This window comes from Canis lupus, chromosome 29 (assembly GCF_048164855.1).
Source record: "Canis lupus baileyi chromosome 29, mCanLup2.hap1, whole genome shotgun sequence".
NCBI classification, from domain to species: Eukaryota; Metazoa; Chordata; class Mammalia; order Carnivora; family Canidae; genus Canis; species Canis lupus.
The window spans coordinates 6025323-6050635 of NC_132866.1; the positions used below are offsets into that span (position 1 = coordinate 6025323).

The 25313-nt window shown below is 48.4% G+C and overlaps 1 protein-coding gene across 1 annotated transcript in view; it reads left to right on the forward strand.

Annotated features, from left to right (window-relative positions):
• ADAM12 (ADAM metallopeptidase domain 12) overlaps positions 1-25313 on the forward strand; it is a 329912-nt gene that overhangs the window by 280699 nt on the left and 23900 nt on the right. Inside the window, exons 15-21 of the mRNA XM_072804906.1 lie at positions 12975-13083; positions 13190-13388; positions 15535-15612; positions 18461-18569; positions 21893-22028; positions 22663-22762; positions 24575-24754. Coding sequence (XP_072661007.1) covers positions 12975-13083; positions 13190-13388; positions 15535-15612; positions 18461-18569; positions 21893-22028; positions 22663-22762; positions 24575-24754 — 911 coding nt within the window. The remainder of the gene's footprint in view (positions 1-12974; positions 13084-13189; positions 13389-15534; positions 15613-18460; positions 18570-21892; positions 22029-22662; positions 22763-24574; positions 24755-25313) is intronic.

The following is a 25313-nucleotide window of genomic DNA, read 5'->3' on the forward strand; positions in this document are numbered from 1 at the left end:
CCCGGAAGTCAATTTCCTGATGTTGTAAGGCTGGGATTTGAACCCAGGCCAATTGACCCAAAGGCCATATGTAACACATTATGTGCAACCATACCAAAGAACCAGGCCTAGAACAAAGTTCCACTGAAGCTCCACAGTCTAACAGATGCCCGGATGTAAAGCAGGGAATAATAAGTCCCCTGGGCACGTCTCTCCTCCGTTGACCCATCTTCTGAGGCTAGAGGTCTAGGGCCATGGAGGGCAGCCAGGGCTCAATGGACTCCTCACCCCAGGGCTTACTGCCTCTGTCCTGCTCCAAGATTCCAGCAGCAAATCCTATAGAGAGCACTTTCTAAGAGCACAGTTCCCACCCTGTCTTGTCATTCTCCCTCCTCCCGCCACCTTGCCATGGTGACCTCAGTTCTGGCTGGGGACACCGGCTGTGGCAAGACCACTGTGGTCAGGCAGGCAGAGAGCCAGGCAAGCTCTGAGGGAAGGGAAATCCAATATGGGCCTCAGACTTTGGTTGTGAGGTTTCGGTTTCAGGAGTGATGAGGACAGTAAACTAGGACAGAAAATGATGAGTCCTTCTCAAGGCTTGGGTTTTCAGTGTGATGTGAAAGCAGCAACCAAGCAAGGAGAACAGAGATGGTTGTTTCTGAAGGCTGGGTCCTATCATGGAGACTGCTGCCTCACCAGCCAAAGACTCCCCTCTGTACTTGGACCTCTCTGAGGGGCAGGAAGGAGCATCCTGGTCATCGCGTCTGTGAGGGCATCTCCCAGTGCTCCTCAGGCCTCATGGGTCCACTTGGGTGCAGAAGGAGGAGGCCTGTGCTATCTGGGACCTTGTGCTTCATCTCTGGAACTTGACCAGGCCTTAGTCCTGGCCTCCTCACCAGCTGGGCCAGGAAGGCCCTGAGGCCAGGGTGGGGTCTCAATCTCATTCTGGGTGAATGCGATGACAAGCACAAAGAAGGCACTCACTATACACAGGTCAGGTGGTTGGATGGGCTCTGAATGGTTTAGTGATTTAAGACACCTTTTAGCCAAGTGAGGTCACTTTGGGACAGTGGCTACTGCTACAGGCCAAATCCTTGTGGCCTGAAGCATCCCTAGTGGCCATTCCTTCCTAGCCTTTCTCCGGACTCAGTAATCTCCCCCTTCTTAAGTTACAGGGCATGTTATAATGCTCCCTTCCAAAAAAGCATTCCGTGGCCAGAGCACACACAGCACTTGAAGCTTTTTGGAGTCAAATGTGCTCTTTGGTGCCCTGCTATATTACAGCATCTGGCCTCATTTCCAAAGTGAGGTCAGATGGAACTCCACGGCGCTCTCTGAGCCACCGCCACTGTGTGACTCAGCTGGCTGCACGCCTTAGATTCCTGGTGACCAAGGCTGGTATTTATTATCTCATCAGATTAGTCCTTCTCAAACTGCCTGACCAGAGAGAGAAAGAGAGCACGAGCCAGAGCGCCAGACAGGCAGGCAAACTGACAACCTGACTCATGCACTGAGCTTTTCAAAAGCAAGAGCAGTAGGAAGTTACCTTCTTTGAATTCTCAGCATCCTTGTGGCTGACAGTGAGATTGGCAGCCTGACTGCCTGGGGACCTGAACCACCTCCTGGCGGGGGTAGAGAGATGGGGGACTGCTGCCCTGCAGCTCCCAGCCTGCCTCTCCTGTCCCCACCCTCCTGCTGAGGACTGAGGTACCCTTTGGGCAGTGGTACATTTGCCGTGAGAGTCCCTGCATGTGGACTGAGCCTCCCTGGCATCAGGGATGCTCAGAGAGTTCCTGGAAATGACAAGCTTAGGGACCCACCTCAGGCTTATGACTTCCTAGAGCTCGGTGTACTTCAGCCAATCCTTTCTTGGGACTTCAGATTGCTGCACAAACTTCCCTAGGAGGGCAGAGAGCATGTGTGCCAGAACCAGCTGTGGCCCTGCACACCTTCTCAGAACGGCCTTTTGAACCACCTCTTCTGTAAATGCAGTGTGCTCCTTCCCTTCCATATCAGTACAGCTGCCCTGTTGTCTAGCTCAAGGGCACCGTATGAGTTTCCTGTGGCTGCTGTAACAAATCACAAACATGGTGGCTCGTGACCATGCAAATTTGTCATCTTACAGTTCTGCAGGTTGGAAGTCCTGAAATTATGTTGTTGGCAGGACAGTGTTACTCTTGCAGACTCTAGGGGAGAGTATATTTCTCTGCTTCTTCCAGCTTCCCGAGGTACCTGCATTCCTTGGCTCATAGCCCCCCGCCCCCTCCATCTTCAAGGCCAGCAGCATGCATCTGCCAATCTCTGTCTCTCTGGCTTTTGCTTCTGTGTCACATCATCTCTGCGTCTAACCCTCCTGCCTGCCTCTTATAAGGGCCCTATGATCATATTGCACCTATCTAGACCATTCAGGAGAATCTCCCCTCCCAAAATCCAAACTTAATTGCATCCTCAAAGTCCCATTTGCCACATGAGTCCCATTTGCCACACATATTGAGGATTAGGGTGTGGGCGTCATTTGGGGGCCCTTTTTCTGCCTACCACAGGTGTTGAACAGACCACTTACTAACAAGGTGACCTTGGGCTCATCTGTAAAATAGGGATTGCAGTATATCCACTCCAAGGGTATGTTGTGGCCCTCTAACACAGCCTGACCTATCCTTTATGACACATCTAGCAGCACACTAGGTGCATGGTGCCTAGTAAGGCTGAACTCTATAAAGGTCTAGCTGAGCTCACAGGAGGCTCATGGCCTAGTGAGCAAGGCGCTGGCCCCCTGGGGCTGTAGTGAGTGCTCTGATGTGGTGGGGCATGGAAGAGGGGGGCTCAGCCTGCAGTGGGGTGTGGAGTTAACCAGGAAGCCGTCCTACATGAGGTTGCCCTGGAGAAGTCGTTTGGCAGAGGTGGAGGGAAAGGGTATTTCCTGCGTACAGAACAGAAGGGGGTCAGGGCGTCCCTGGGGCCTTTCCAGGGAACTGCAGCAGTTGTGCTTGTCCAGAGCTTGGATTGTGACCTGGAGAGCAGAGATCCTCATTTGTCACCCCATTCTCTCAGTTATTAAATATTCATCAATGTCCTGCTGTTCTAAGATGCTGACTCAAGAGCCCTGATTCTGCCAAAGTGTGACATACTTCCCACCGTCCCTCTGCACCCTCACCTGGACTTGGAGTAGGGTCAGGATGTGACCTTCACCATCGCGGAGGCGGGGGGAGCTGCCCCAGCCAGGGCCCTGGCCAGCTAGATGCACTGGGCTGAGCGCATCCTAATGCTGCATTACAGTGGTTGCTTTAAATTAGCTTTTCATGATTCAGAAAAGGAAAACTTATTGTCAGGAACACATTCGCAATATTTCATTTTCCCGTGATTAGCAAATGCTCTGGGATCTGGACCGCATTTGCCTTGGGGTCATTTTAGTTCCCCTCTGAGGCCCAGCAACTCGGAGCTCCAGGAGTCACTGGGCTCCTACTCTGCTGGCCTGTGCCACCCCCACCCCGGTGACCTGACCCAACTGTCGAGTCATCCGGAAGCGTCCAGTTACACTCAGGAAGTCCATTATTCTCCAGACCTGGCTGCCCAAACACTGACCGGATAAAGCCCTTCCTTCCAGCTAACCATTCCCTCTTGAAATGGACTTTTCTCGATCCAGCATTTTATTTCAATACAATAACCCTGCTTCCAAATCTTTCTACAAATAGAATGATCGAAAATTCAAAACATATGCCTGCAACCAGCTCCCCACTAGCAAAGTAATACCCTTTTCTAATACCTTTCGGGGTGTTTTTGTTCATTTGTTTCTTTTCCTAATCATTGTTGATAATGTTCTCATTGGCAAGGAGTTTAACTCCCCCCACCACCCACCCGCCCCCCGATTTTTCTACCACAAATGTTGTATCTCAAGGCTTTTTATGTTGATGTCACAGAAATGTTATCTGTAGTTCAAACTGTAACTTGTGTTTCGCTCCCTTACTCCAGTTTAGTCTTTAATAGCCACAAAGATTTTCTGTCAATGTGATATGACCTTTATTCCTTCTGAAATACAGCTGGATATTTTTCTTCAGGCAGAAAATTTACTTTTGCCAATGCTGTTTATCTGAACCGTGGTTACTGAAAGCGTTACTTGGAAATTAATCTTACAGATAACTACATGTCTAGAGCCACAAACAATTTGCATCAGGGAAGTCCTGAAAATATGTTAGTTTTATCTATTTTATCACTCACCAGAAAATAGTGTCACTTGATTTATACAGTGTGAGCTGGCCAGACAGTTTTTATGGGCTGGTAAATATTCAGTGTTTATCTGCAAGGCTGGTTTAAATGAGTTTGCGTTATGATACACCTGGGGCAGTACATTTCCTAATCATCTACAACTCTGGAGATGAGCGATGGGAGAGAAGATACTTTTGTCGAGAGTCCTATCGTCTAGGAATCAGGAGAGTCTCCGTTTTGTCCCACCCCATGAGAAGGAAATGATAAGACTTGTCCATTGGGGCTCCATTTTCTGTTGAGCGCAAGGGTCAGTTTGGAGAAGAGAGAAGGAGAAATACGAGGAGAACAGGACAGCTTCCAGTTGTTGGAAAGAGGGCCTCTGTGGGCATGAGCAGCGGGAGTCGGGACAGTTAGTGACAGTGGGGAGGAGCCCATCCGCCCAAACGCAAGAAATCCATTTGCATAAAGTCATTTTAAGGAAAAGATTAGATCAAGTAAATTGTGGGCTTAATGCAAGATGTCATCATCTCTTCTTTCAAAAGACATAATGACATTGGAACTTCCAAACTACAATTACAAATATAAGTTTTATCCCTCTGAAGATAAAACCAGTAATTAAAATCCATCACTTTCTGTGTAATTGTAAAATACAATAGGATGTCAAAATTCCCTCTGAAAGGCTAAATTTTATCTTTGGATAATGGCAAAACATCTAAGTGTTCCATTATTACGAATTCAAAGGCTGTAAATTGATGTACTATCATAGCGATAAGACTGTTGTCATTTTTTTCCCAAGAGACAGACATGAAGTCTCTTCGTGAAAATGTGAAGACGGGTTTAAGCGTGATGACTTTGAACCCAAACCTGTGACTTCCTTCCAGAAGTCATTTGCACCCCTGAAATTACTGACCATCCTGTGCTAAGAGAAAGGCCAGACGGCCGCTTGCACACGCGAGCCCCGTGAGTCACCTGCTCCGCTATGGGCACTGCAGGTTCTGCACTGCCGGGAAGCTCAGGCCTTGTCTCTGGGCTCTGTGGCTCCCACTCTCCTTCCTCAGTGATGTGTTCTTTGAACGCAAGAGCCCTATCTGCTGCCAAGGTCAGCACCAGGCCCCCCTCTGGCTATCCTGCCGATAAGCTTTCTTACTTTGCCTGTGTTTGTGAAACATCTGTCTCCTGATGACCTTGTATCTTCTTTCCACGTCGGACGGCATGGTAATACCTCCTTTGATGTAAATGAGGAAGTGAAAATCCAGAGCCATGGGAAAGAGAAGCCAGGAGACAGTGTTCATTTACCCAAGATGTTTCGTTCTACAGAAATCTCAGTCGACTCCCTCCGGGTAGGGCAGCTGAGACGTGGCGTGCCTTCCCCAAACTGCCTTCCCCGCGGCTCTTCACTCATTCATTCTCAGCACACACCTGCTCTGTGCAGGCCTCGGGCACTGTCCCTGGCAGCTGGGTTTTTACAGTGAGGCAGGAGCCTTGGGACATGACAAGAGGCAAGAAGGCCAGGGTGGTAAATGTGAGGAGGGGACAGCCCCTACAGCACGGACGAGAGGAGGAGGGTTGACCCCAGCCTCATGGGAAGGTGGTCATGGAAGAGGGCCCCAAAGGATGAAGCCATGTTGAGCAACACAGCAGCCCAGGACCCTCAGCCAACCGGCCCCAGCAGCCAGGTTCCAAGGAAGATGCTAATTTACCTGGCCCTGGTCATGCATCCATCACAGACCCAATCTAATGACCTGTGACACGGAGCCCTCTGGCCAAACTGGAGTCTCACACTCGCCAGAGGGAGCCCCTCCCACCGCACAGGCTCTCCTGTGAGAGAGATTACCCCCCACTTCAGAGGGTGCGTGGGCCGGTGCCGAGTGGTGCCCAACCCCGAGCTGGAAGCTTGCTGGCCCCAGGAGGTGGCACAGAGCCCTGCGTGGCACTGTCCTATGGCCTGAAATTTGAGGTGGGGCAGCAGCAGGGCAGGTTGTGATCTGAGTCAAGTCTCAACAGCTTATACTACTTCTAAAATCAGCTTCATTCGTCTTAAGCCTCTTGGCCTTTAAACATCCATGTTTTTCCACTCAGATTTCTCATCCCAACACGGAGACTCCAGGGTAGGAAAGGCAAGCCCAGCTGGATGAGAACAAGCATCATCAACATGGTTCTGCCCCCTTCTCCTCTCACCTGCTGCTGCTCACCATCCCCCTCCCACCAAGTTAAAATAGCCATTTCTGAGCTTTGATGAAAGTTGTCAGTCCCTAAGTGCTTGAGGATGGAGAATGCAAAAGCTCTTGTGTCGCGGTTGATCATGAATTACTCACAATTGTGTGCTTTCCGTGAGTTTTCCAGATAAGCGAAGACCACATGACAGGCATTGAGTATCCACTCTGGTCTTTGACTTCACAGAGAGAGAGGGAGAGATCTAGCCTGTCCCCAAGTTTATGTAGCTAATGAAGCATGACCTATTTTTCCTTCCAAATGTGAGGGGTTTTGTTTGGAGTTTGGTTTTTGTTTTTTGTTGTTGTTGTTGTTTGCCATTTTATGGCAAGCAGTGTCATTGCCATGTCCCACCAAGGAGGCATCCTGCTAATTCACCCATGGTAAAATGTGACCTGGCAACTCTTGCTCCTACGCTCAAGTTTTGGGTGAGACCTGAAATGAATAACCGGTATTGGTTTCCAGGAGAAGACGGAAAGTTAACCTCTAGAAAGCGGCATAGTTCAAACCACTGGGCAGATTCATACCAGAGGGGAATAAATTTCACTGGCCAAACTCTACCCAGCTTTGCTTCTTTTTGGACTGCCTTCTGCCCACAGAAGTTTTCAGGTTATTCAAGGTTTTTCATTTCTTTTCCTGGGTCAGTAGATATTCAACAAAGAGGCATAAATATGTTTACTGTGCCTCCCCATCGCTCCCCTCTTGGAGGAAGACCCCCTCCCCCCATTGAGTGTGCTCAGACTCGAGGGTAGGTCACCCAGTTTAGTTCATTACCATTACCTGAGAAATAAGCCTGCGGTGGCCAGTATTGCAGCCTTCAAGTTATCCTCTAAAAAAGATTTGGTGCAGTTACAGCTACACCCATGAACGGTAGATTACAGGAGTTGACTGGTGGTTCTGGAGCGAAAGGAACAGCAGAGACAGGAGTCTGTTGCCAATTAGGTGGTATCTAAGGTGGAGGCAGCACACGGGATTGTAGCTGAATAGAAAGGTCATGGACTTCGGCTTAAGTCCATGAGTCAAGTCCACCTTTACCACTTACTCAGCATTATCATCTTCAGCAAGTTGCTAGAACACCGAGCCTTGTGTTTACATCTGTGCAATGGGATATGTAGACCTTACAGGATGGTTATAAGGATTAAAGATATGCATGCTGGACCCCACACAATACCTAATAGTGGGGGTACCCAACAGATGACCTGTTGGTGATCCAAACTAGGCTCATTCATTTAAAGTGTGTGTGCTGGTTTGTTTAAGGGTGAGGAAAGTAATTACAGGGACGGTGACCTTTGTCCCCGGAGTATAGAAAGGACTCAGACTCAAGAGTCTATACTTGAGATCTCCTACTGCCTCTTTCAGGATGGTGCCATGTACATATGCAGTGATATAGGGCTCTGGAGGCTCAGCTCAGAGGAGGCTAGGAGGGTGCCCAGAATAAGCACAAGGCTTAGGGCAGTGGGGACCCTCACTCACTGAAATGAGTAAGGAGGGGAGAAGTGTAGGGAACTTGAAATCCTTGAGCTACAACTGTACTTTTTATTTAATATACAAAGTGTGTACACAACCTCCCAAGGTTTCAGATTAGGTGATTCTCTTACCCCTCTGTGTCCCAAGATGGGTTCAGGAATTACTTACCCAGTCATTCAGCACTCTTCATTGGTTTCCTATGATGTGCTAGGCCCTGGGGACAGTCATCCATGAAGGACACAGATGTAAAGCCCTTGTGGACATAATCCTGAACTTTCAAATATGGTAACTGTTGTAAACATGGCCAGGACCAAGGAGCTCTCTTCTCCCTCACACGTTCTCCCATTCTTAATGCCCAGGAGCCAGATTTCCTCTTCCCCATGATCAGTGGCTGCTCTTTATTGTAATTCAGGTTTACTGAGAGCCTGTCACATGTCAGGGACTCATTGAGTCTCAGCACCTTTGAGTCAGGTGATGGCCTTGTCCCCATTTGACAAATGAGGGAAGAGAGTCTCTAGAGCATATATGACTTTGCGAGGGCCTCTTGGTATGTGAGGTTGACACCAGATCAGCCTACGTCATTCTCAGTCCCGAGTCCTTGCTCCTCCAACTCTGCAGCATGGCTGATTAGAGAGACCAACAGGGAGGAGGCCTTCCAAAAGTATTAAAATTTGATAAACATTCATTGTTTCCTTGCCACACATGGCCAGATATAAAGCATGGTTTTCTCCAAAAAAATTTTCCATCATAAAGAAAGATTTGCTACCAACTTCTCAATCTCTCAATCGTATCTTTCGACTCTCATAGTCCGGTCAGAAAGGGACATTGTGTCTCGGGAATGTCGATCAGTGCTGTTTAGGAGATTCACTGGAGTTGACTGACAAAATTGGGTTTAAGAAAGAACAAGGACATTTATCACACGTTTAATTATTCCTAAGGTGTGACTTCATGCCTCCACTTGTTTTTTTTTATTCTGGTAAAAGACCTTTTAAAAGATCACTTTGACAAGCAACAGGAAGAATGATTAGGTTATGGTGATCATGAATATACACCTGCTGAGCAAATAGAAAAAAAAAAAAAAAAGCAAAAGCAAAAGACTCACTGTTGGAGGAATGGGTATTTGTACCTAAAAATAAGATTTCCGGTGACAGCATCACAACAGAGTAAAAAGGTCAGCATCCAAATGAGCTAGAAATACAGAGGACGTGCTGTGGAAAACAGACTTGTTTTTAAACCACTTTATTGGGATGTGATTGACATACAAGAAGCTGTAGGTATTTAACGTATACAGCTTGATGAGTTTGGAGAGAAGTATACATCCATGAAACCGTCACCACAGTCGATGCCATAAACATATTCATCACCTCCAAAAGATGCTTCCCAACCCCTTCATGTGTGTGAGAGACAGAGAACGCTTAGCATAAGATCTACCCTCTTGGCAAAATTTTAAGTGTACAATATAATATTATTAACTATAGTATTAACTATAGAATCTGTACAGCAGATTTCTAGGATTGACTTTGCATAAGTGAAACATTGTACTCTTTGACCAAGACCTCCCCATGGCCTCCTCCCTCCTCCCCCCAGCCCCTTGGCCACCACCATTCTGCTGTCTGCCTTTATCAGTTCTATTTTTTTAGATTCCACATACAAGTGAGATTGTGCAGTATTTGTCTTTCTGTGTCTGACTTCACTAGACTCATGTCATCCACGTTTATCCATGTTGTTTCAAATGGCAGGATTTCCTTATGTTTTAAGCCTGAATAGTCTTCAGTAGTGTGTATATACTACAAATGTAGTATATACATTTTATATTTTTATATTTTATATTTTTATATTTTATATTTTTATCTATTGATCCATCAAGAGACACAGTTTGGTCCCACATCTTGGGCAGTGTGAATAATTTTGCAGTGAACATGGGAGTTTAGGTATCTCTTCAAGATCCCAATTTCAGTTTCCTGGGATATATACCTAGAAGTGGGACTATTGATGTTATGGTGGTCCTATTTTTAATTTTTTGAGGGATTTCCATGCTGTTTTCTGCAAAGGCTGTCTCCACTTTGCATCCCCACAATGAATGGGACAAGGGAGCAAGTGCTTCCTTTCTCGACACCCCTGCCAACACTTGTTATCTTTTGCTTTTTTCATACCAGCCATTCTAACTGGTGTGAACTGGTATCTCATTGTGCTTTTGATTTGCATCTCCCCAGTAATCAGTGAGCTTGAGCATCTCTTCATATAATTGGCCATTGGTACATCTTCTATGAAGACCTGTCTATTCAGTTCTTTCGCTCATTCTTTAATCTGGTTATTTGGGATTTTTTGCTATTGAGTTGTAGGACTTCCCTATATATTTCATGTATTAACCTTTTGTCAGACGGTTTGCAAATATTTCCTCCCATTCTGTAGGCTGCCTTTCATTTGGTTGATTATGTTTCCTTTACCATGCATAAGCTTTTTAGTCCAATGTAGTTCCACTTGTCTATTTTTGTTTTTGTTGCCTGTGCTTTTGGCGTCGTGTCCAAGAAATCTTTGCCAAGACCAATGTCAAGGAGCTTTTCCCTTATGTTTTCTTCTTGCAGTTTTATAGTTTCAAGTCTTAACACTTGAGTCACTACTCCCATTTTTTTAGTTAATTTTTGTGACTGGTAGAAGATAAGGGTCCAGTTTATTTTTCTGCATGTGGATATCCATTTTTCCCAGCACCATTTATCAAAGAGATTACCATTTCCCAGTTGTGCTTTCTTAGCACCTTTGTCAAAGGTTGGTTGACCAAAGATCTTGAGACCAAAGAGAAATGTAAAGAAGCTGAATAGTGTTGTTTCGCGATAGAAGACAGTAAAAGAAAAAGTAATATTTCTTCACTAAAACAGGACTTTCCAATATTTCTCGTCAAGTTAATTGACAGTATGTTGTAAGACTCTTGACTCTGTCATTCATGTTGCTAAAAATTCGCATGTTCAAATCGACCATCAACATTGCTGTGCGGTTGTCTCTGTGGGAAAGTAGCAACTCTCCTTAACCGTGTGGTGGCTTCTACCTGGGCATGCACAGTGCTTCACAGTTACCAGGAAACACAAATACCGTGTTATAGCCTCCAGGGATGTTACAGTCATTCTATCACATGTGTACCTGGTTTCCTAAGCCATACAGCCCATTGGCATTTGGGGCATTAAAACCCCAAGCCTTCCCTCCCCCTGCCCTAGACCCAGTTTTGTCAAAATCCCATGTCCAGATTCCCAAGCAGTGACCTAGCATTTGTTTTCTCTTTAAAATGTTTTATACTTGTTTAAATACTGTTTGTATCCCTTTGCTTGGTTTCCGGCCATGATTTAGCCACTTTATGGGGTATTCGTACATCAAATTTGCCCCTTGGTTTTAAATCTCTGTAGAGACCAGTCTCTTTCCCTCTTTCTCCCTCCTGGTCTTACCTTTCTGCACACCCCAGTCCAGCCCCCATCCAGTCCTACCTTCCAGCTGTTTGTAAGCTCATGTGTCTGAAACTGCTTGGAAATTTCTATCCATACACACACACACACACACACACACACACACACACACACACACACAATCTCTTTTATCTCTTTTTCCTTGTAAGGAAAACAAATTTATCAATGGACACATTCGAATTGCAGCAAAGTTTTGCTTTTTTTTTTTTTAAGTGACCACATTTCCCAGAAGATAAATTGCTTGGTAAAAGCAAGAGTGACAGGACCTACGTAGAATCAAAACAGCATCGATGACAGAGCAGTATCAAGTCTGTCTACCCAGTTCCTAGAGCTTAGCATCCACCAGACACTGCTGGTGCTCCTTTATCCTGGTCTCCTGAGGCAAGGAAAGAGGGAATGAAGCCGTTCTATCAGCAGTAGCTCTATATCCCATATCTACCTAACCCTGGGGTCCCTTGGGCGGCATGCGAGTAAATATCCTGGCTCTTCCCCTGTTACCCATGTGCACCTGCCTGTCTCTCCACTCAGCAGCAGGGGGTGCATGCATGTCAGGTCTTCTGCTGTCTGTCCTCAAGGCCCATGTAGGGCCCGGTACAGGTGAGGCCTCGATACACCTCAGAGCACCAGAGGGGATAGGCTGAGCTCTACCCTCAGGTGGCCCCACTATACAGCTTTAAGCCACACATTTAACCTCTTTTCCTGAATTCTTCATATAGTCTTCAACAGGGGTTGTTACACATAGGATCTAAAAACCCTCCAAATTTTTGGCAGTACAAGCCCCAGAGCATAGGCTCACTCTTCCCTTGGCCAAAAGATGTGCTAAGAATGGCCATGTCCTGAGCTCTCTGGCTCCCATGTTCCTCTCTGCCAGGTACTGTCTTTCTGTGCAAAATGACTATCAGGAATTTTGCCTCCCTGGCCTCTGAGAGCACTCTGCCTTGCTAACATAGGCACTAATGGAAGCTAGTGATTACTCTTTTTATAAGATTTTATTTATTCCTGCGAGACACACAGAGGCAGAGACACAGGCAGAAGGAGAAGCAGGCTCTCCTCAGGAAGCCTGATGTAGGACTTGATCCCAGGACCCTGGGATCATGACCTGAGCCAAGACAGACGCTCAACCACTGAGCCACCAAGTGTCCCATGCTTGCTCTTATAGGGAGCCTTATAGACTGAAAATGTTGTATAAGATCTCTGTGTTGTTTATTCTCTATTTCTCCCCCCATCCCCACGTCCCCACACAGTCATCATTATTCCTTGGAGCCTGCTCTACCTTGCATTTTCTCACTAGAATTGTGTAGGATGCTGTTAAAGAGAGCAAGCTCCCCTGTCCCTGCTGCCATCTAGCCACCTCCTTTCTGTGCTGGATCAGATCTGGTCCTGCAGCCAGGTCACATCGCCTGAGAAGCTGCACGTGCCCTGGGCCCAGAGAGCAGCCTTTGAGAAGAGTGAGCTACGAAATGCAGGCTTTGCTCTGAGTGGAGCCAGGAGAGGATGCTAGGCTTCCATGGCCAGTTCATACCAGGAGTCAACTGAGATACCAGGCATGGTTTCTCCCAACACCAAACTCATCTCCTCTTAACCGGAAAGCCCAGTGCTGTTCAAAGGCAAATATTAAAAATACTTGCAGGAGGTGACAGTGCTGCTTTGCTTCCATTTCAGGCGCTAAACCTGCCCCTGGGATCTGCTTTGAGAGAGTCAACTCTGCAGGTGACCCTTATGGCAACTGTGGCAAACACTCCAAGAGCTCCTTTGCCAAATGTGAGATGAGGTACGGGATCCGCGGCCTGAGCCCGCTGTCACTTTGAACTTCCTAGGTTCTCAGGGCTGGTTCCAAACTTTCCCTCCCTGGGGACTGTTTATTCTTGCCCTTCCAGAGATGCTAAATGCGGAAAAATCCAGTGTCAAGGAGGTGCCAGCCGGCCCGTCATCGGTACCAATGCTGTTTCCATAGAAACAAACATCCCACTGCAGGAAGGAGGTCGGATTCTGTGCCGCGGGACCCATGTGTACTTGGGCGATGACATGCCGGACCCCGGGCTTGTGCTTGCCGGCACAAAGTGTGCAGATGGAAAAGTAAGACCCAAATGTTCACTCGCATCATCTGTGTAAGTCTGGAAGGGGGCCCGTTGAGAAACGTCCTGTCCAAACATGGATTTAGGAGGTTTGTTTTCCTAAATCCACTCCTTCCTAGAACTTTGTCTCTGGAATCCAGTTCTTTGCACTTAGAAGGTAAAGTTAATAAATCCTAGATCCTGGCCTGACCATGGAGATGCAGATTGGGGAAACTCAAGCTTGGTTTCTCAGCCTTTAAGTGTTAATAAGTCATTTCTGCACTCTGGGTGTCGTGAGTGTTTCCAGCCAGGAAATTACTTTGGAAGGAAACACAGTAGCATATTATATTGTTTTTGGAAATGTGGCCTTGGTTTTTGGCACAGTGAGGGCTTGTTCTCACCTGGACAGAACGGGAAGTGAGATGTATTTTCAAAGACCCTCATAGAGAGAATAGGAGAGGGGGAAGAGATAGGATCAGCTTGAAGCTGAAGGGAGTTCTTTTAGAGACTAGAGGGGAAAGGAGGGCTGAGATAATTGAGGGTTTAGAAAGAAAGTAAAATATGAAAAAAAAAAGAAATTGAGATTTTTAACATTCTGCTGCATTGATATTTCTCACCAAACTTTCTCATCAGGCTAAATGAAAGCAACTTTAGTAATACATTTTAGGAAAGAAGATTAATAAGCCCCCACCTGTTTTTCTTAGGAACCCCCCCCCCCACCTTCAAAATGATTATGAAATCATTCACAAACATGAATAGAAAGACACAGATTCAATTCCCTAGGGCAAGGATTCTGTACCCTCACCCCGTTCCCTCCCCACCCCACCCCCCAACCCCCGTGTACCCTGAGCCACAAAGGCTTCATCCCTAAGGAAGTGGGATGATGATATGAGAAACACAATATACATTCCAGGGCTCACCTTAACCACACATGTTAGATTATATTCAGACCTTGACATTAGAATGACACTCATTTTTTAAACTGTAGTCTGAACAGCCAGCACCAGGTGCATCTGAACACCAAAACTCCAAGGGCTCAATTTATCAATGAGGTTTTTTCCCCTCCACATGCAAGATTAAATGTGCTTTGATCCACATTTCTGCAGAACACTGGCTCTTTGAAAGCCATCCTCGGCATTGCTCGTGGGCTGGGAGGAGGGCAGCACCCATACACTGGGATTCTGACCGGGCTCCCGCTGTTTTCTCTGTGACCTCAGTTACTTCTCTCAGCTGGAATGTGACCGTCCTCTTGGCTGAGATTCCCGGCAGTGCTCGGCATTGCTTGGGCTGGCACTTCTTTCAAAGGGTGTCACTAGTGCCTCCCACAAGCTGTTGGGGTCAGATGGTGAACTTCCCATAGGAAGGTTCTACTCGACTCAAAATGCTTCTGCAATCTAAAAATTAGACATCTCTTCCTCTGCCTTCACTAATTTGTAACATCTTCTGGAAGATGAAGGGCCTGATCCTTTGAGTCTGGAGTATATTATGTGCCTTTAAAATGAGACTAAACTCTTGCAACTAGCCCAGTGTCATTTAGCAAATTACTGCCTCTGCAAAGACTTGGTAAACACCAGGGAGCTGTCTGTTTTCCTCTGCTGAGCATATCTGTTGATGGTTTACGTCATCAATGATAGTACTTGTCAGTCAGTAATTTGGAAAATTTCCCATGTTTCAATATCTCCTTTAAAAGGTTCTTGGACCTTGGATGCTTGGAGTCTCAGAGTCTACATAGGCCCCAGGCAAAAGGCTGGTGCATTTCTCCTCCCCTGTATCTTTTAATGGAAGGGACAGGTCAGGGGGCCAGTTGAGAGGGGCAGGGGGGGTGGGCAGAGAGTTGCTGTATTTCACAGATTTCATTGTTAGCTCTAAGCAAAAGTCAGTTTTCATAATCTCATAATTGGCTGAAACCGTATGAAGCACCACACTGGCCCAACTCACATTGACCTGAGTCACACTGACCTGAGTGCTGACATGTGCGGAGTCTGGAGGCGGGCATCAGGATCCAGGTTGCGAGTCAAACAGAAAGCGCCACATAGCGTGGCCTCCATATGAGCCGAAAGAAGATCATCTTCCTCAGACTCCTCTTTGCTTTCCCTTTTTAAATCACAGATGTGCACATGTGGTTGGAAAGGGGCTGAGAAATTTACCGTGCTTTCCTCCTCCTGCAGATCTGCCTCAATCGTCGGTGTCAGAACGTGAGCGTCTTCGGCGTCCACGAGTGCGTGATGCAGTGCCACCAGAGAGGGGTGAGCGCCTGAACTGCCTTTTATAGCCAGTCCCTATCAAGATATGCACCAAATCATTCATTTGCAAAGGATTATGCAATCCATAACTTTAAAAAATATATATAGCAGTTGCCTCAATGTTTTCCTCTAAAGACACTAATTTTTTTGACCTTTACATAGCATCAGAAATGTGACTTTTACTTAACAAAGAAAATCAGATTGAGCAGTAATTAGCTTTCAAATTAACATCCTGTGATTTTAAAAAAGGGACTTTGTCATCTTCAAAGTAAATTTTAAAGCTAACCTTCCTGCATAAAGGATTTTGCATTAATGTTTCAAACAGAGCTGTCCCTCTTTCAACCAAGATTCGGAATATGTGTCTGAACTGAAATACTTCCAAAAGGAATTAAAACAAAGGAGACAGAACACACTGACCACATGTTCTTGAAATCACATACAATGCATTTCAACTCAAGAAGGCTGTTATTTTAGTTCAGAGAATTTTTTTTTTCAAGGAGAGAAGTGGACTCTAATTGTTTAAAACATAATTTATTTTTCCTGATGGGCTTAATTATTTCCAATGGAATCGTATTAATCTTGATTAGCCATGCCAGTGGTTCATTTGTTTTTCTGAAACCTTTTGTGCAGAAATCATGCTCTCAGTTCTATTTTTAAAACGTACAGACACTCGCCAGTGACTCTAACATAGAATTATGGAGGTTTTCATAAAACGACTATTGCGCCGTAACCATGAAGGATTGCAGTGCCGTCTCGGATGGGTTTGTTGACTGTGAGGGTAGCTGACTGTCAATATAAAGTGAAATCTTTTCAAGTCTTCGTTGGATCATAGATTTCTTTCTAATGGCTTTAAGAGATGATGCGGGGCAGCCTTACTATGAAGGAGGCCAGGCCCGAGTGGTGGTAGTGCCTGTCCAAGGTTACATGACCAGTTAGTAGTAGTGCTGGGCCCTGGCTTTACAACATCCCTAGGCCCCCATCCACGTGTTGAAAAGGAAAAGCCCACATTGTCTGGGTTGGTGGAGCAGCTGCCGTGACTTGGTGACAAGAAACATGACTACAGTCCTTCCCCCAGTGAGACCAGACTCACCAGCAGTGCCTCCAAATAGGGTGGCGGGGCTGCCAATCTCCCTGCAAAAAGGGCAAATGGCTCTGGTCTATACTGGGAGACCGTGCAAAATGGTGTGGGCAGGACAGGGCCCGAATCCCGGTGGGTGGCACGTCAACAGTAGCATCTTTGAGAACCAGGCAAGATGCTCCGATGCGGCATCGCCACGCTACTCAGTGATTAATTCTGCATGGCTTTAGCTCTGTGGGGATATACTTTCCAACTTACTGCAGGTTATCATGATTGTCGGTCTTATTTTAAGCAATTGGAACAGATGGTTGAATCATCAAAAAAAAAAATCAGTGAAAGCAGGAAAACATCACAAATGAGACATATCCTCCAAATACTGATTTCTTTTTTTTTAAAGATTTTATTTATTTATTCATGAGAGACACAAAGAGAGAGAGGCAGAGACACAGGCAGAGGGAGAAGCAGGCCCTATGTGGGTAGCCCAATACGGGACTCGATCCTGGGACTCCAGGATCATGCCCTGGGCCAAAGGCAGTGCTAAACTGCTGAGCCACCCAGGCTGCCCCAAATATTTGATTTCTGCCTTAAAATATAAAAGCACATATTTGGCCCCATCCAGTAATATTTTGATGCAGAGCTGGGGCCTTCGGGGCAGGCGTACTGGCTGTGGCTCTGCACCGACATCCTTATATCAACCACCCAAAGCGCATCATCCAGGATGTAGAATTTGCTTTTAAGTGAAAGAGAAACTTGGACACTCAGAAGCAACACGAGTACACAATCCTTCTGTCCCGGCCATTCGCAGGTGTCCCACCCATTCCGAATTGGTCAGAGATTCTTTTTAGCCACTTGCCCATATCCATGCACCTGGGCATGCATCCAGCAGACACCCCACTTTTCAGAGCAATAATATCCTCTTGTTTTCGTGCTCACAGCCCACGGGCTCGTGCAGGAGCTCGGTGAGTTCCACGTGTAGTAACCACAAGTCCAACAGCCAATGCAGCGCCCACCGGTCACCCCTGCCAACCAGGCGAGCTGGAGCTGGCCCTCCCTGGAGCACTCTGGTCTCCAAGCTGGGCTATGCAGTCAGGGCCCCCCAAGGCGAAGCCCATCCTCCTGCTTTCTCAGCACCCCCTTCCTGACATGAGAGGGCCACTTCCTCACGTCATGGAGACACCAGGGGTTTGCTAAGCTGTGTCTGGTGTGCAGGGCCGGGAGCCACAGCTGGGAAGCTGCCAGGGGGAGGTGGACATTTCAAGCCTGAGAAGTGGGCGCAGGTGTGCCAGCCTGTCCAGCTTTGTGCCTGCAGGAGGCAGGGCTGTGCCCAGGGGCTGTCAGGCCCGTGATGCCTGGGGGCTCGGATTCCACAGCCAGGATCACTCCTCACCTTGGAGAGTTGGGGGGAGAGGGGGTACATGGGGAGACCCTGAATTGAAAAAGAGGGACAGAGCAATTACTGAGAAAGAAAGGAGTGGGAGGTAGTAGATGAGCCCCCCAAATCTCCATCACTCCCCTAACAGCTGCCAACTGGCAGGTTATGTCACATTCGCAGCCCCGGGCTCTGGTCTCGCCTGTGCGGTGCTACGCTTCGGGTTCACGCTCACAGTGGCGTTTCTGCATCTGGCTCGGTCGTTGCTCCATGGGGACTCTGGCCACAGGGCCTTTGCTTTGGTGTGGCTGCAGTTAGGACTCAAAGCTTTACGGCCGCCCACGCGGAGGGTGGGCTCTAATGCTGCTTCTCCCTGGGCATCCTCCTCCCTGTGGCCCCGACAGGTGTGTAACAACCGGAAGAACTGCCACTGCGAGGCCCACTGGGCGCCTCCCTTCTGTGACAAGTTTGGCTTCGGGGGAAGCACAGACAGCGGCCCGGTCCGGCGAGCAGGTGAGCAGGGCCGGTGCATCCCGGGGCGGGGGGGGGGTGGTGGTGCTGAGTGACCCAGGGGGGCGGGGAGGGGCCGTGGGCAGCCAGGCCCGGAGCCGTGCGAGCAAGACGGAGCCAATGCAGGTGTGCCCCACCCGCGGGAAGCCAGGGGACACCCGCGAGGGCCTGACACGCCTGAGGCCTTTGTCCAGGCGCTGTGCCGCCCTGGCCTTTGCGGACACTCCTCACTCTGCTCCGGCCGAGAGGCGGACTCTGTCCCTTGTTCACCTGTGACACCTTGGCCAGCTAAGGTCATTTCAACAGCAGACTGCCAGGGGGGCGTGAGCTCCAGTGTGGGATGGAAGCACTTTGCACGGCCCAGCCTCCGCCCACTGAGGACCAAATGTCTTCTAAAGCCCACTCTAGAGAGACACCTCCTCAGCAGTGAAGGTTCATGGTCCCAGCACCAGCGGTGGGGAAAGCAGGGGCTTCTGTTCACTGAGCGGTTGCCATGCGCAGGCACCTTGCTGGGCATTTCATGATCTCCTGGGATCCTCGCATAGCTCCCAAGTCAGTCTTCTTCTTCGCTCTTTACATAGAAAGGACCTGAAGCTCAGGGAAGTTAAGTAACTTACCCCAAGTCCCACAGGAAGATGGAGACCCAGCCCATCTCCCTCCTAGCAGCCGTGTGTGGTGCCCAGTTCTTTCCTCCCCAGATGACCTTAAACGGGGTCTCCCGGTGCATTGCTCTCTCCTGAGCACCTGCCAGGCAGTGAAGAGGCGAGTCGGGGGGATGTCCCTTGTAAAAGAAACAAGACAGAAAGGTGCAGGGGCCAGCACAGTGCCCACTCGTGCTGACACCTCCGTGCTCACCTGAACCCACGATGCTTAGACGCCCAGACAGTGGTTCACACGGTTACAGAGGCCATCGTGTGTCCTCGAGTCCCACTGCGACTAGCAGCAGCGTCACCACATCTCCAAAATGACAGACAGGACAGTGCTCTGCAGGGCCAGGCAGTGAGAGCAGCGCTGGGGACGGAGGACGCGGCCAGGGGGCATATCTGCACAATCGGTGTCATGAGGTGGGACCCCAAGTTCCTGATGGTCCTTCTGCTTAAACGGGGCTGTGTGTCCACCTGGCTCTCAGAGACTCCAGGTGGCCCTGCCCTTGGGCCTGGGCCCTGCAGCAAGCACAGGAAGGACAGAAAGTCTTGCTGTCCAAGGGAGCACCCCGGCCGCCACCCCCTGTGGTAGGAAAGCAAGGCCTGGCCAGCCTCCCCTTTCCTGACTGGGCCTCTCCGCCCTGCCCACTGCCCTCCTGCTGCACTGTAGTTAACATTCTCATACAGCGTGAAGCTTTTGTCTTGCAAAACTAGCAGGATTCTAGTTTCTAATCTGACGGGGCCACCATTCCACCCGCACCAAGTCAGCCAGATGACCCCTGAAAGCGGTGGGAGAGGATTGGCCAGTGCGCTCTGGGTCTGTCTCTGGTGTGAACACGCAGGAGCCGTGGTATTCAGGCTGGGGGGCTTCACGTAGGCTAGCGAATCCACAGTCGCCAGCTCTCCGTTGTAGCGAGTAAGAATATTTACAACAGTGAAAACAAGCGAGCAGTGACTCTGCTCACTACTACCATTACTTCGCGAAAGTACATTCAAACACACAGCGAAGAGGCCAGTGGGGACCATGTCCTGGGCCCCCTGCGCCCACGGCCCACCAGCCTGACCGTGGCTCAGTGTTCATGAAGCACCTGCCACGTACCAGCCACTCTTCCGGGTCCCAGAGACCCAGAGCGAGCCCCTCGTGGACCAACGAGCACTGCCTTGGGAGGGGTGACCATGGGACTCAGGGAGGTGGGCCGACGAGGCGGGAGGTGGGGGCCGGCCACACAGGACTCGGTGCTTGCACGGGACCGGGGGACCCGGTTTGCTGGCTCGAGCAGCTTGATGGAATTTCACTGCAACAGATAGTGACAGGTGGCCCGGGAGGCACACCCAAGTTCATTTTAGGGGCCTAGGAAATGTTCGATGGGCTAAACGGCTCAGCTTCAGACATGTGGATTGATTGTGAGGAGCTGGAAATTGCGGTTCGGGACGCTTGCTGCTCACTTTTTTCATTAGCTTTGTTAAGAGACAACAGAACTCTAGCCAGAGCCTCCCTGTCTGAGAAGAATGACATCCTGGCCAGGGAACCAGAAGCAGTGCTTTTCCAGTAACACTAACAAGGGAATCAAGACTGTCACATGTTGATTGCCTTACTTAGGCTGAGACGCGTCCCTGATAGGACTTGTCAGCTGGGGACAAAGTCCAGAAACAGAGGGTGTGAGGCGTTCCCTCCCAGAGTGGGAGTGCAGCGGCCCTGGCCGGGAGCCTCCGAGCATCCAGGCCAGGGCGGGTGCGGAGGGCCTGGGGAGGGGCTGTCACCTGCACAGCTGCCACCAGCGCCCTCGGGGGACTGTTGCTCGCCTGCTGCTGGGGGAAGCACATCCTGGTTGTTGCTCACGGTGAAACAGAGACCAGTGAACCCACATCTGTGCTCTCAAGGACTCTGGGGAGCAGTGGGAATTGCAAATACAGCTCCTCTCCATCCTGGCAGTCCTCTCCAGGACTCTTCCTGTGGTCAGAAGTTTGAGTTTTCCTTTCATTTCCACACCCTTGAGGGGTCTCAGTATCTTTGTACTGAACCAATGGGGGCAAATCACAGAAAAGGGGATCTTCTCTTGGAGAAAATACACAGCACCCTGCCAGGGAGAGGGGCGCGCCCCCCAAAGGCTGTATTTGGAGTCCCTAACATAACAAACACGGCAAAATCTAACAAAACCAAACCTCCTTTCAGCTAAGAGTTGTGTGGAGTTTTTTTTTTTTTTTTTCCCCACCTTCTATTTTGAAAATACCCAGAAATAAGGTCTTGGTCTAAGAAAATACAAGAAAACAAAGCAAAAACAGACTCCAGCGCTAAAGAATGAGAGAAGGGTGGGGTGGGGAGGAGTGTTTCTGTGATGGGGGCTGCAGCGGTCACAGTCCGGTCGGCCCTGTGGCCATCCCAGTGGCCGGTGGGCGGAGGGAGGGGCGGCATGTGGCCAGGGCTGCGGTCCCACCTACCAGACTATGGACGTTCCTGTTTATCAAGCTCCAGAGTTGTCAGAAATGCGTGTGGGTGACACAGACTAAACCTCAGGCTTGACCTTTGAAGTAAGACTAATTTATCAGCACATCATTCAGGGGTTTACTCCGTTTCTGTTCCCTCCTTCCTTCAAAGCTCACGTTGCTAAATGTCAGCATCGGATACTTCCCACATTTCGTTATAATTGCCTCTTTGCCTGAGTGAAATGTGTTTTGTTTCAGATCACCAGGGTTTAACCATAGGAGTTCTGGTGACCATCCTGTGTCTTCTCGCTGCTGGATTTGTAGTTTATCTCAAAAGGAAGACGCTAATACGCCTGCTGTTTACAGATAAAAAAACCACCATTGAGAAGCTAAGGTACCCTGGGTCTGGGTCAATCTTGTCCAGAAATGGCATTTGAAAGAATGTGCAGCCAACTGCTCCTTGCTTTGTTTTCCTTCGCAAAGAAAGGGGTCAGATTTTCAGAGGGTAAAACTATTGTGTTGGTTTTTAAAAAAAAAAATCTCTGCCGGACCAGCTGCCTCCTTCACTTTGCCTCCAAACTCTTTGCTCCTTATTACATACATAAGGTGTTGATGAGTCCCACTGATGTATTTTTTTCTTGCCCTTACATTAGTAATTTTTACAAGACGTGAGATGTTAAAATATTTTCATCAAATGGGGTAGCTTTTGATCCAAATATATTCAAAGACATTATTGCTGAAATGCCAGCTTTCTACAAAATATCTCCCGGGTGCCTCAAAGCCATGTATCTATGGATTGCAAGAGCTGATTTCACAGATTAGTGGCTTTGGGCAGGGTGGGGGGGGGTGGGGGACAGGAATCAATATTTATCTCTTAATCTTGTAAGGATATTAGATAATTTTTCCTTTGCATATTTACCACTCAAGTTAAGCCAATTATTTTTTGAGCGTGACAGTGAACAAAACAAGAAGTTGAGTCAACCAGAGGGGAAATACACTGGTTTAGGAGTAACGAAATCGTGTTGCAGGTGTGTGCACCCTTCACGGCCATCCCGAGGCTCCCACCCCGGTCAGGCTCACCTCAGCAAAGGCCTAATGAGGAAGCCACCACTTTCCAACATGTCAAAGGTAAGTTGTCCACAAAATGTGCCAAGTTAGTGTGTGCGTTGAGACATGAGTTTTCAACAAGGGCTTGAGTAGGGACAGATCCCGGAAATCTATAGGTAGGTTTATAGTAGGAATAGATCCCTGAAATGTGGAGTCCACACACTTAGTGAGGTGATGGTCGGGGGCTGGAAGGAGGCCCACTGTGCCCCATGGAAGCTCTACTAGATCCAGTTGGGGCGCTGTCCCCCATGTGACGTGATGTATGGTACATCATGAGCCATGATCCTCCAATCACCCCGATGGGCCAAATTCCCAGGAGGCCCCCTGGGTCTGCCTCCCAAGTAGGTTCCCTGCTCTGGGCCCCTCCTATGGTTTTAGATGCCACCCGCAAGATCTGGATCACCTTCTTTGGCTCTGTATCTCCTAGTGCATTTCTAAGAGTTACGCCAAGCCTGTGGATGGGCCCCTCGTGCTCTAACTCTGGGCTGTGGAAGCGCTGCCTACCCTATGGTCTCAAAGAGCCAGATCCTTAACCCAAAGTACCTGCTGGCTGCGTCCCAGCTCTGAACTTTCCTGTTCCCTCATTATTATCTGGTGATAATATCAGCAGAGATAAATATTCACTCCAATATTTAGTTTTCCCCATCAAGTGATTCTGGTATACACGTGAGAATTTTTGAATGTTGGACTCATCCAACAAGAGTCAAATTATAACAATGACAGTGTTGGTGTCAGGAAATGACAAGTGATTTTAAAAATTACTATCATGTATTTACTAAACCATAAGCTATTTCATCTCCCTTGATGTAAAAAGTGTAAAGGATTGGGTCCTAGTAAGCTTTACCACCTCTCAGACCCAAATGTGGGGCTACATAGTAAGAACAGCTAGCTTTACGTCGAAGAGCCAAAAATGGGAAATGACCCAAATTTCTATTAACAGGTAAAAGGATAAACAAACGTTGGTATATTTACACAATGGAATGCTATTCCGCAATAAGAAAGAATGAACTTCTAATATATACAACAGGATGGATGAATCTCAAGATGATTATGCCCAAGTAAAAAAAGCCCAGAGGGGGAAACACACACACACACACACACACACACACACACACACTTCCATGATTCCATTTATGTGAAATTCTAGAAAATACAAACTATTTTATAGGGGCAGAAAGCAGATCAGGAGTTGCAAGGAAGAGGCGGTGGGGAGGAGTGGGAGGGAAGGATGACGTGGATATATGTTCATTATCTAGCTTATGGTGATGTTTTCATTGGTTAGACACATGTCAAAATTATCCACTTTGTATGGTTTCATTACGTGCAATTAGCTGTCTCTCTGTGGAACCTCAAGAAAGCTGTTTTTAGAAAGAGAGAAAGGAAGAAAAGAGGGAGGGCCAGGGGCATGAGGTATCTGTTCTGATCTGCCCTAAGAGCAGGGGCACTGCAGCTTCCAGAAGCTTCCGTCCTCCTTGCCAGGAGTTTCCTCAGTTCTCACTGAGCCTGGAGGGCATCACCCTCGGTTCACAGCTCCTTCATCCTTTCCTTAAGATCTGGTCTGTGGCCTCATACTGGTTGGCACTCCTCCCCCCGGCCCAAGTACCCTGTGCCTCTTTCTTGATGGATGAGACCAGTTTTTTTTTTTTTTTTAATTCCTGTAGAAACCGGTCCCGCTGTTCCAGATTGGGTTGGAGGGAAGGGTGCCTCTGCTCCACCTGTGACGTTTAAACAAATAAGGATAGATTCCCTGTCGTGGAGCTGCACTAGCGGGCACCGCTGCCTCTGAGCAGTGGTGAGGCCCGTGACACCATGGCTTTTGCTTCACCCCCGCAGGACACTACCAGGAGGTGGCCACAGTGTCAGAACGTTGACATCAGCGGGCCCCTCCAGGCCCATGACGCCCCTCCGCCAGGATCGCCTCAGCGAGTGCTCCCACCCCTCCAGAAGGTTCCTCGTGCGCCCCTCGTCCCCGCCAGACCCCTGCCGGCCAACCCTGCCCTCCGGCAGATCCAGGTACGGCCCCCTCAGCTAAGGTGATGGGTGTCATTCGAGTCCAGACTCCGCCACGAGTGTGTCTAGTTGGTCTACTTGCGGGGCCTCTAGAAGGTGCAGATGACTCAGCTCCCAGATGGTCAAGTGGGATGAGCCACGTGAAGCATTGAGCGCCGTCCTCGGTGTATCGTCCACACAGGTGCATTTTATCAGGAATATTTCTGTGATCGGAACAGTCAGGGCACCCGTGCAACTTACCGCCTAAACCAAGACACTTGTGAGAATGGCAGGGACACTTCGAATAGCGAGGCCTGGACGATAGGTCAAAAGATGGTCACCTCAGGAATATTAGCGGGCAGACTTTCTTACCCTTTTTCCATTTTCAAAATTATTCACAAGAATTTCACCACCCATTGAGTGTCCCCAACACCAGATGAAGCACGATGTTCAATCCTTTGTGTCTATCATCTCTTTTCTATGCTATCATGGAAGTTAATGGTTTCTGTTTGCTATGACCATGAATAAGACATCATTTCATGAAAAGAAACCCGGGGGTGGTGGGGGGAGGGCGGGCAGGCAG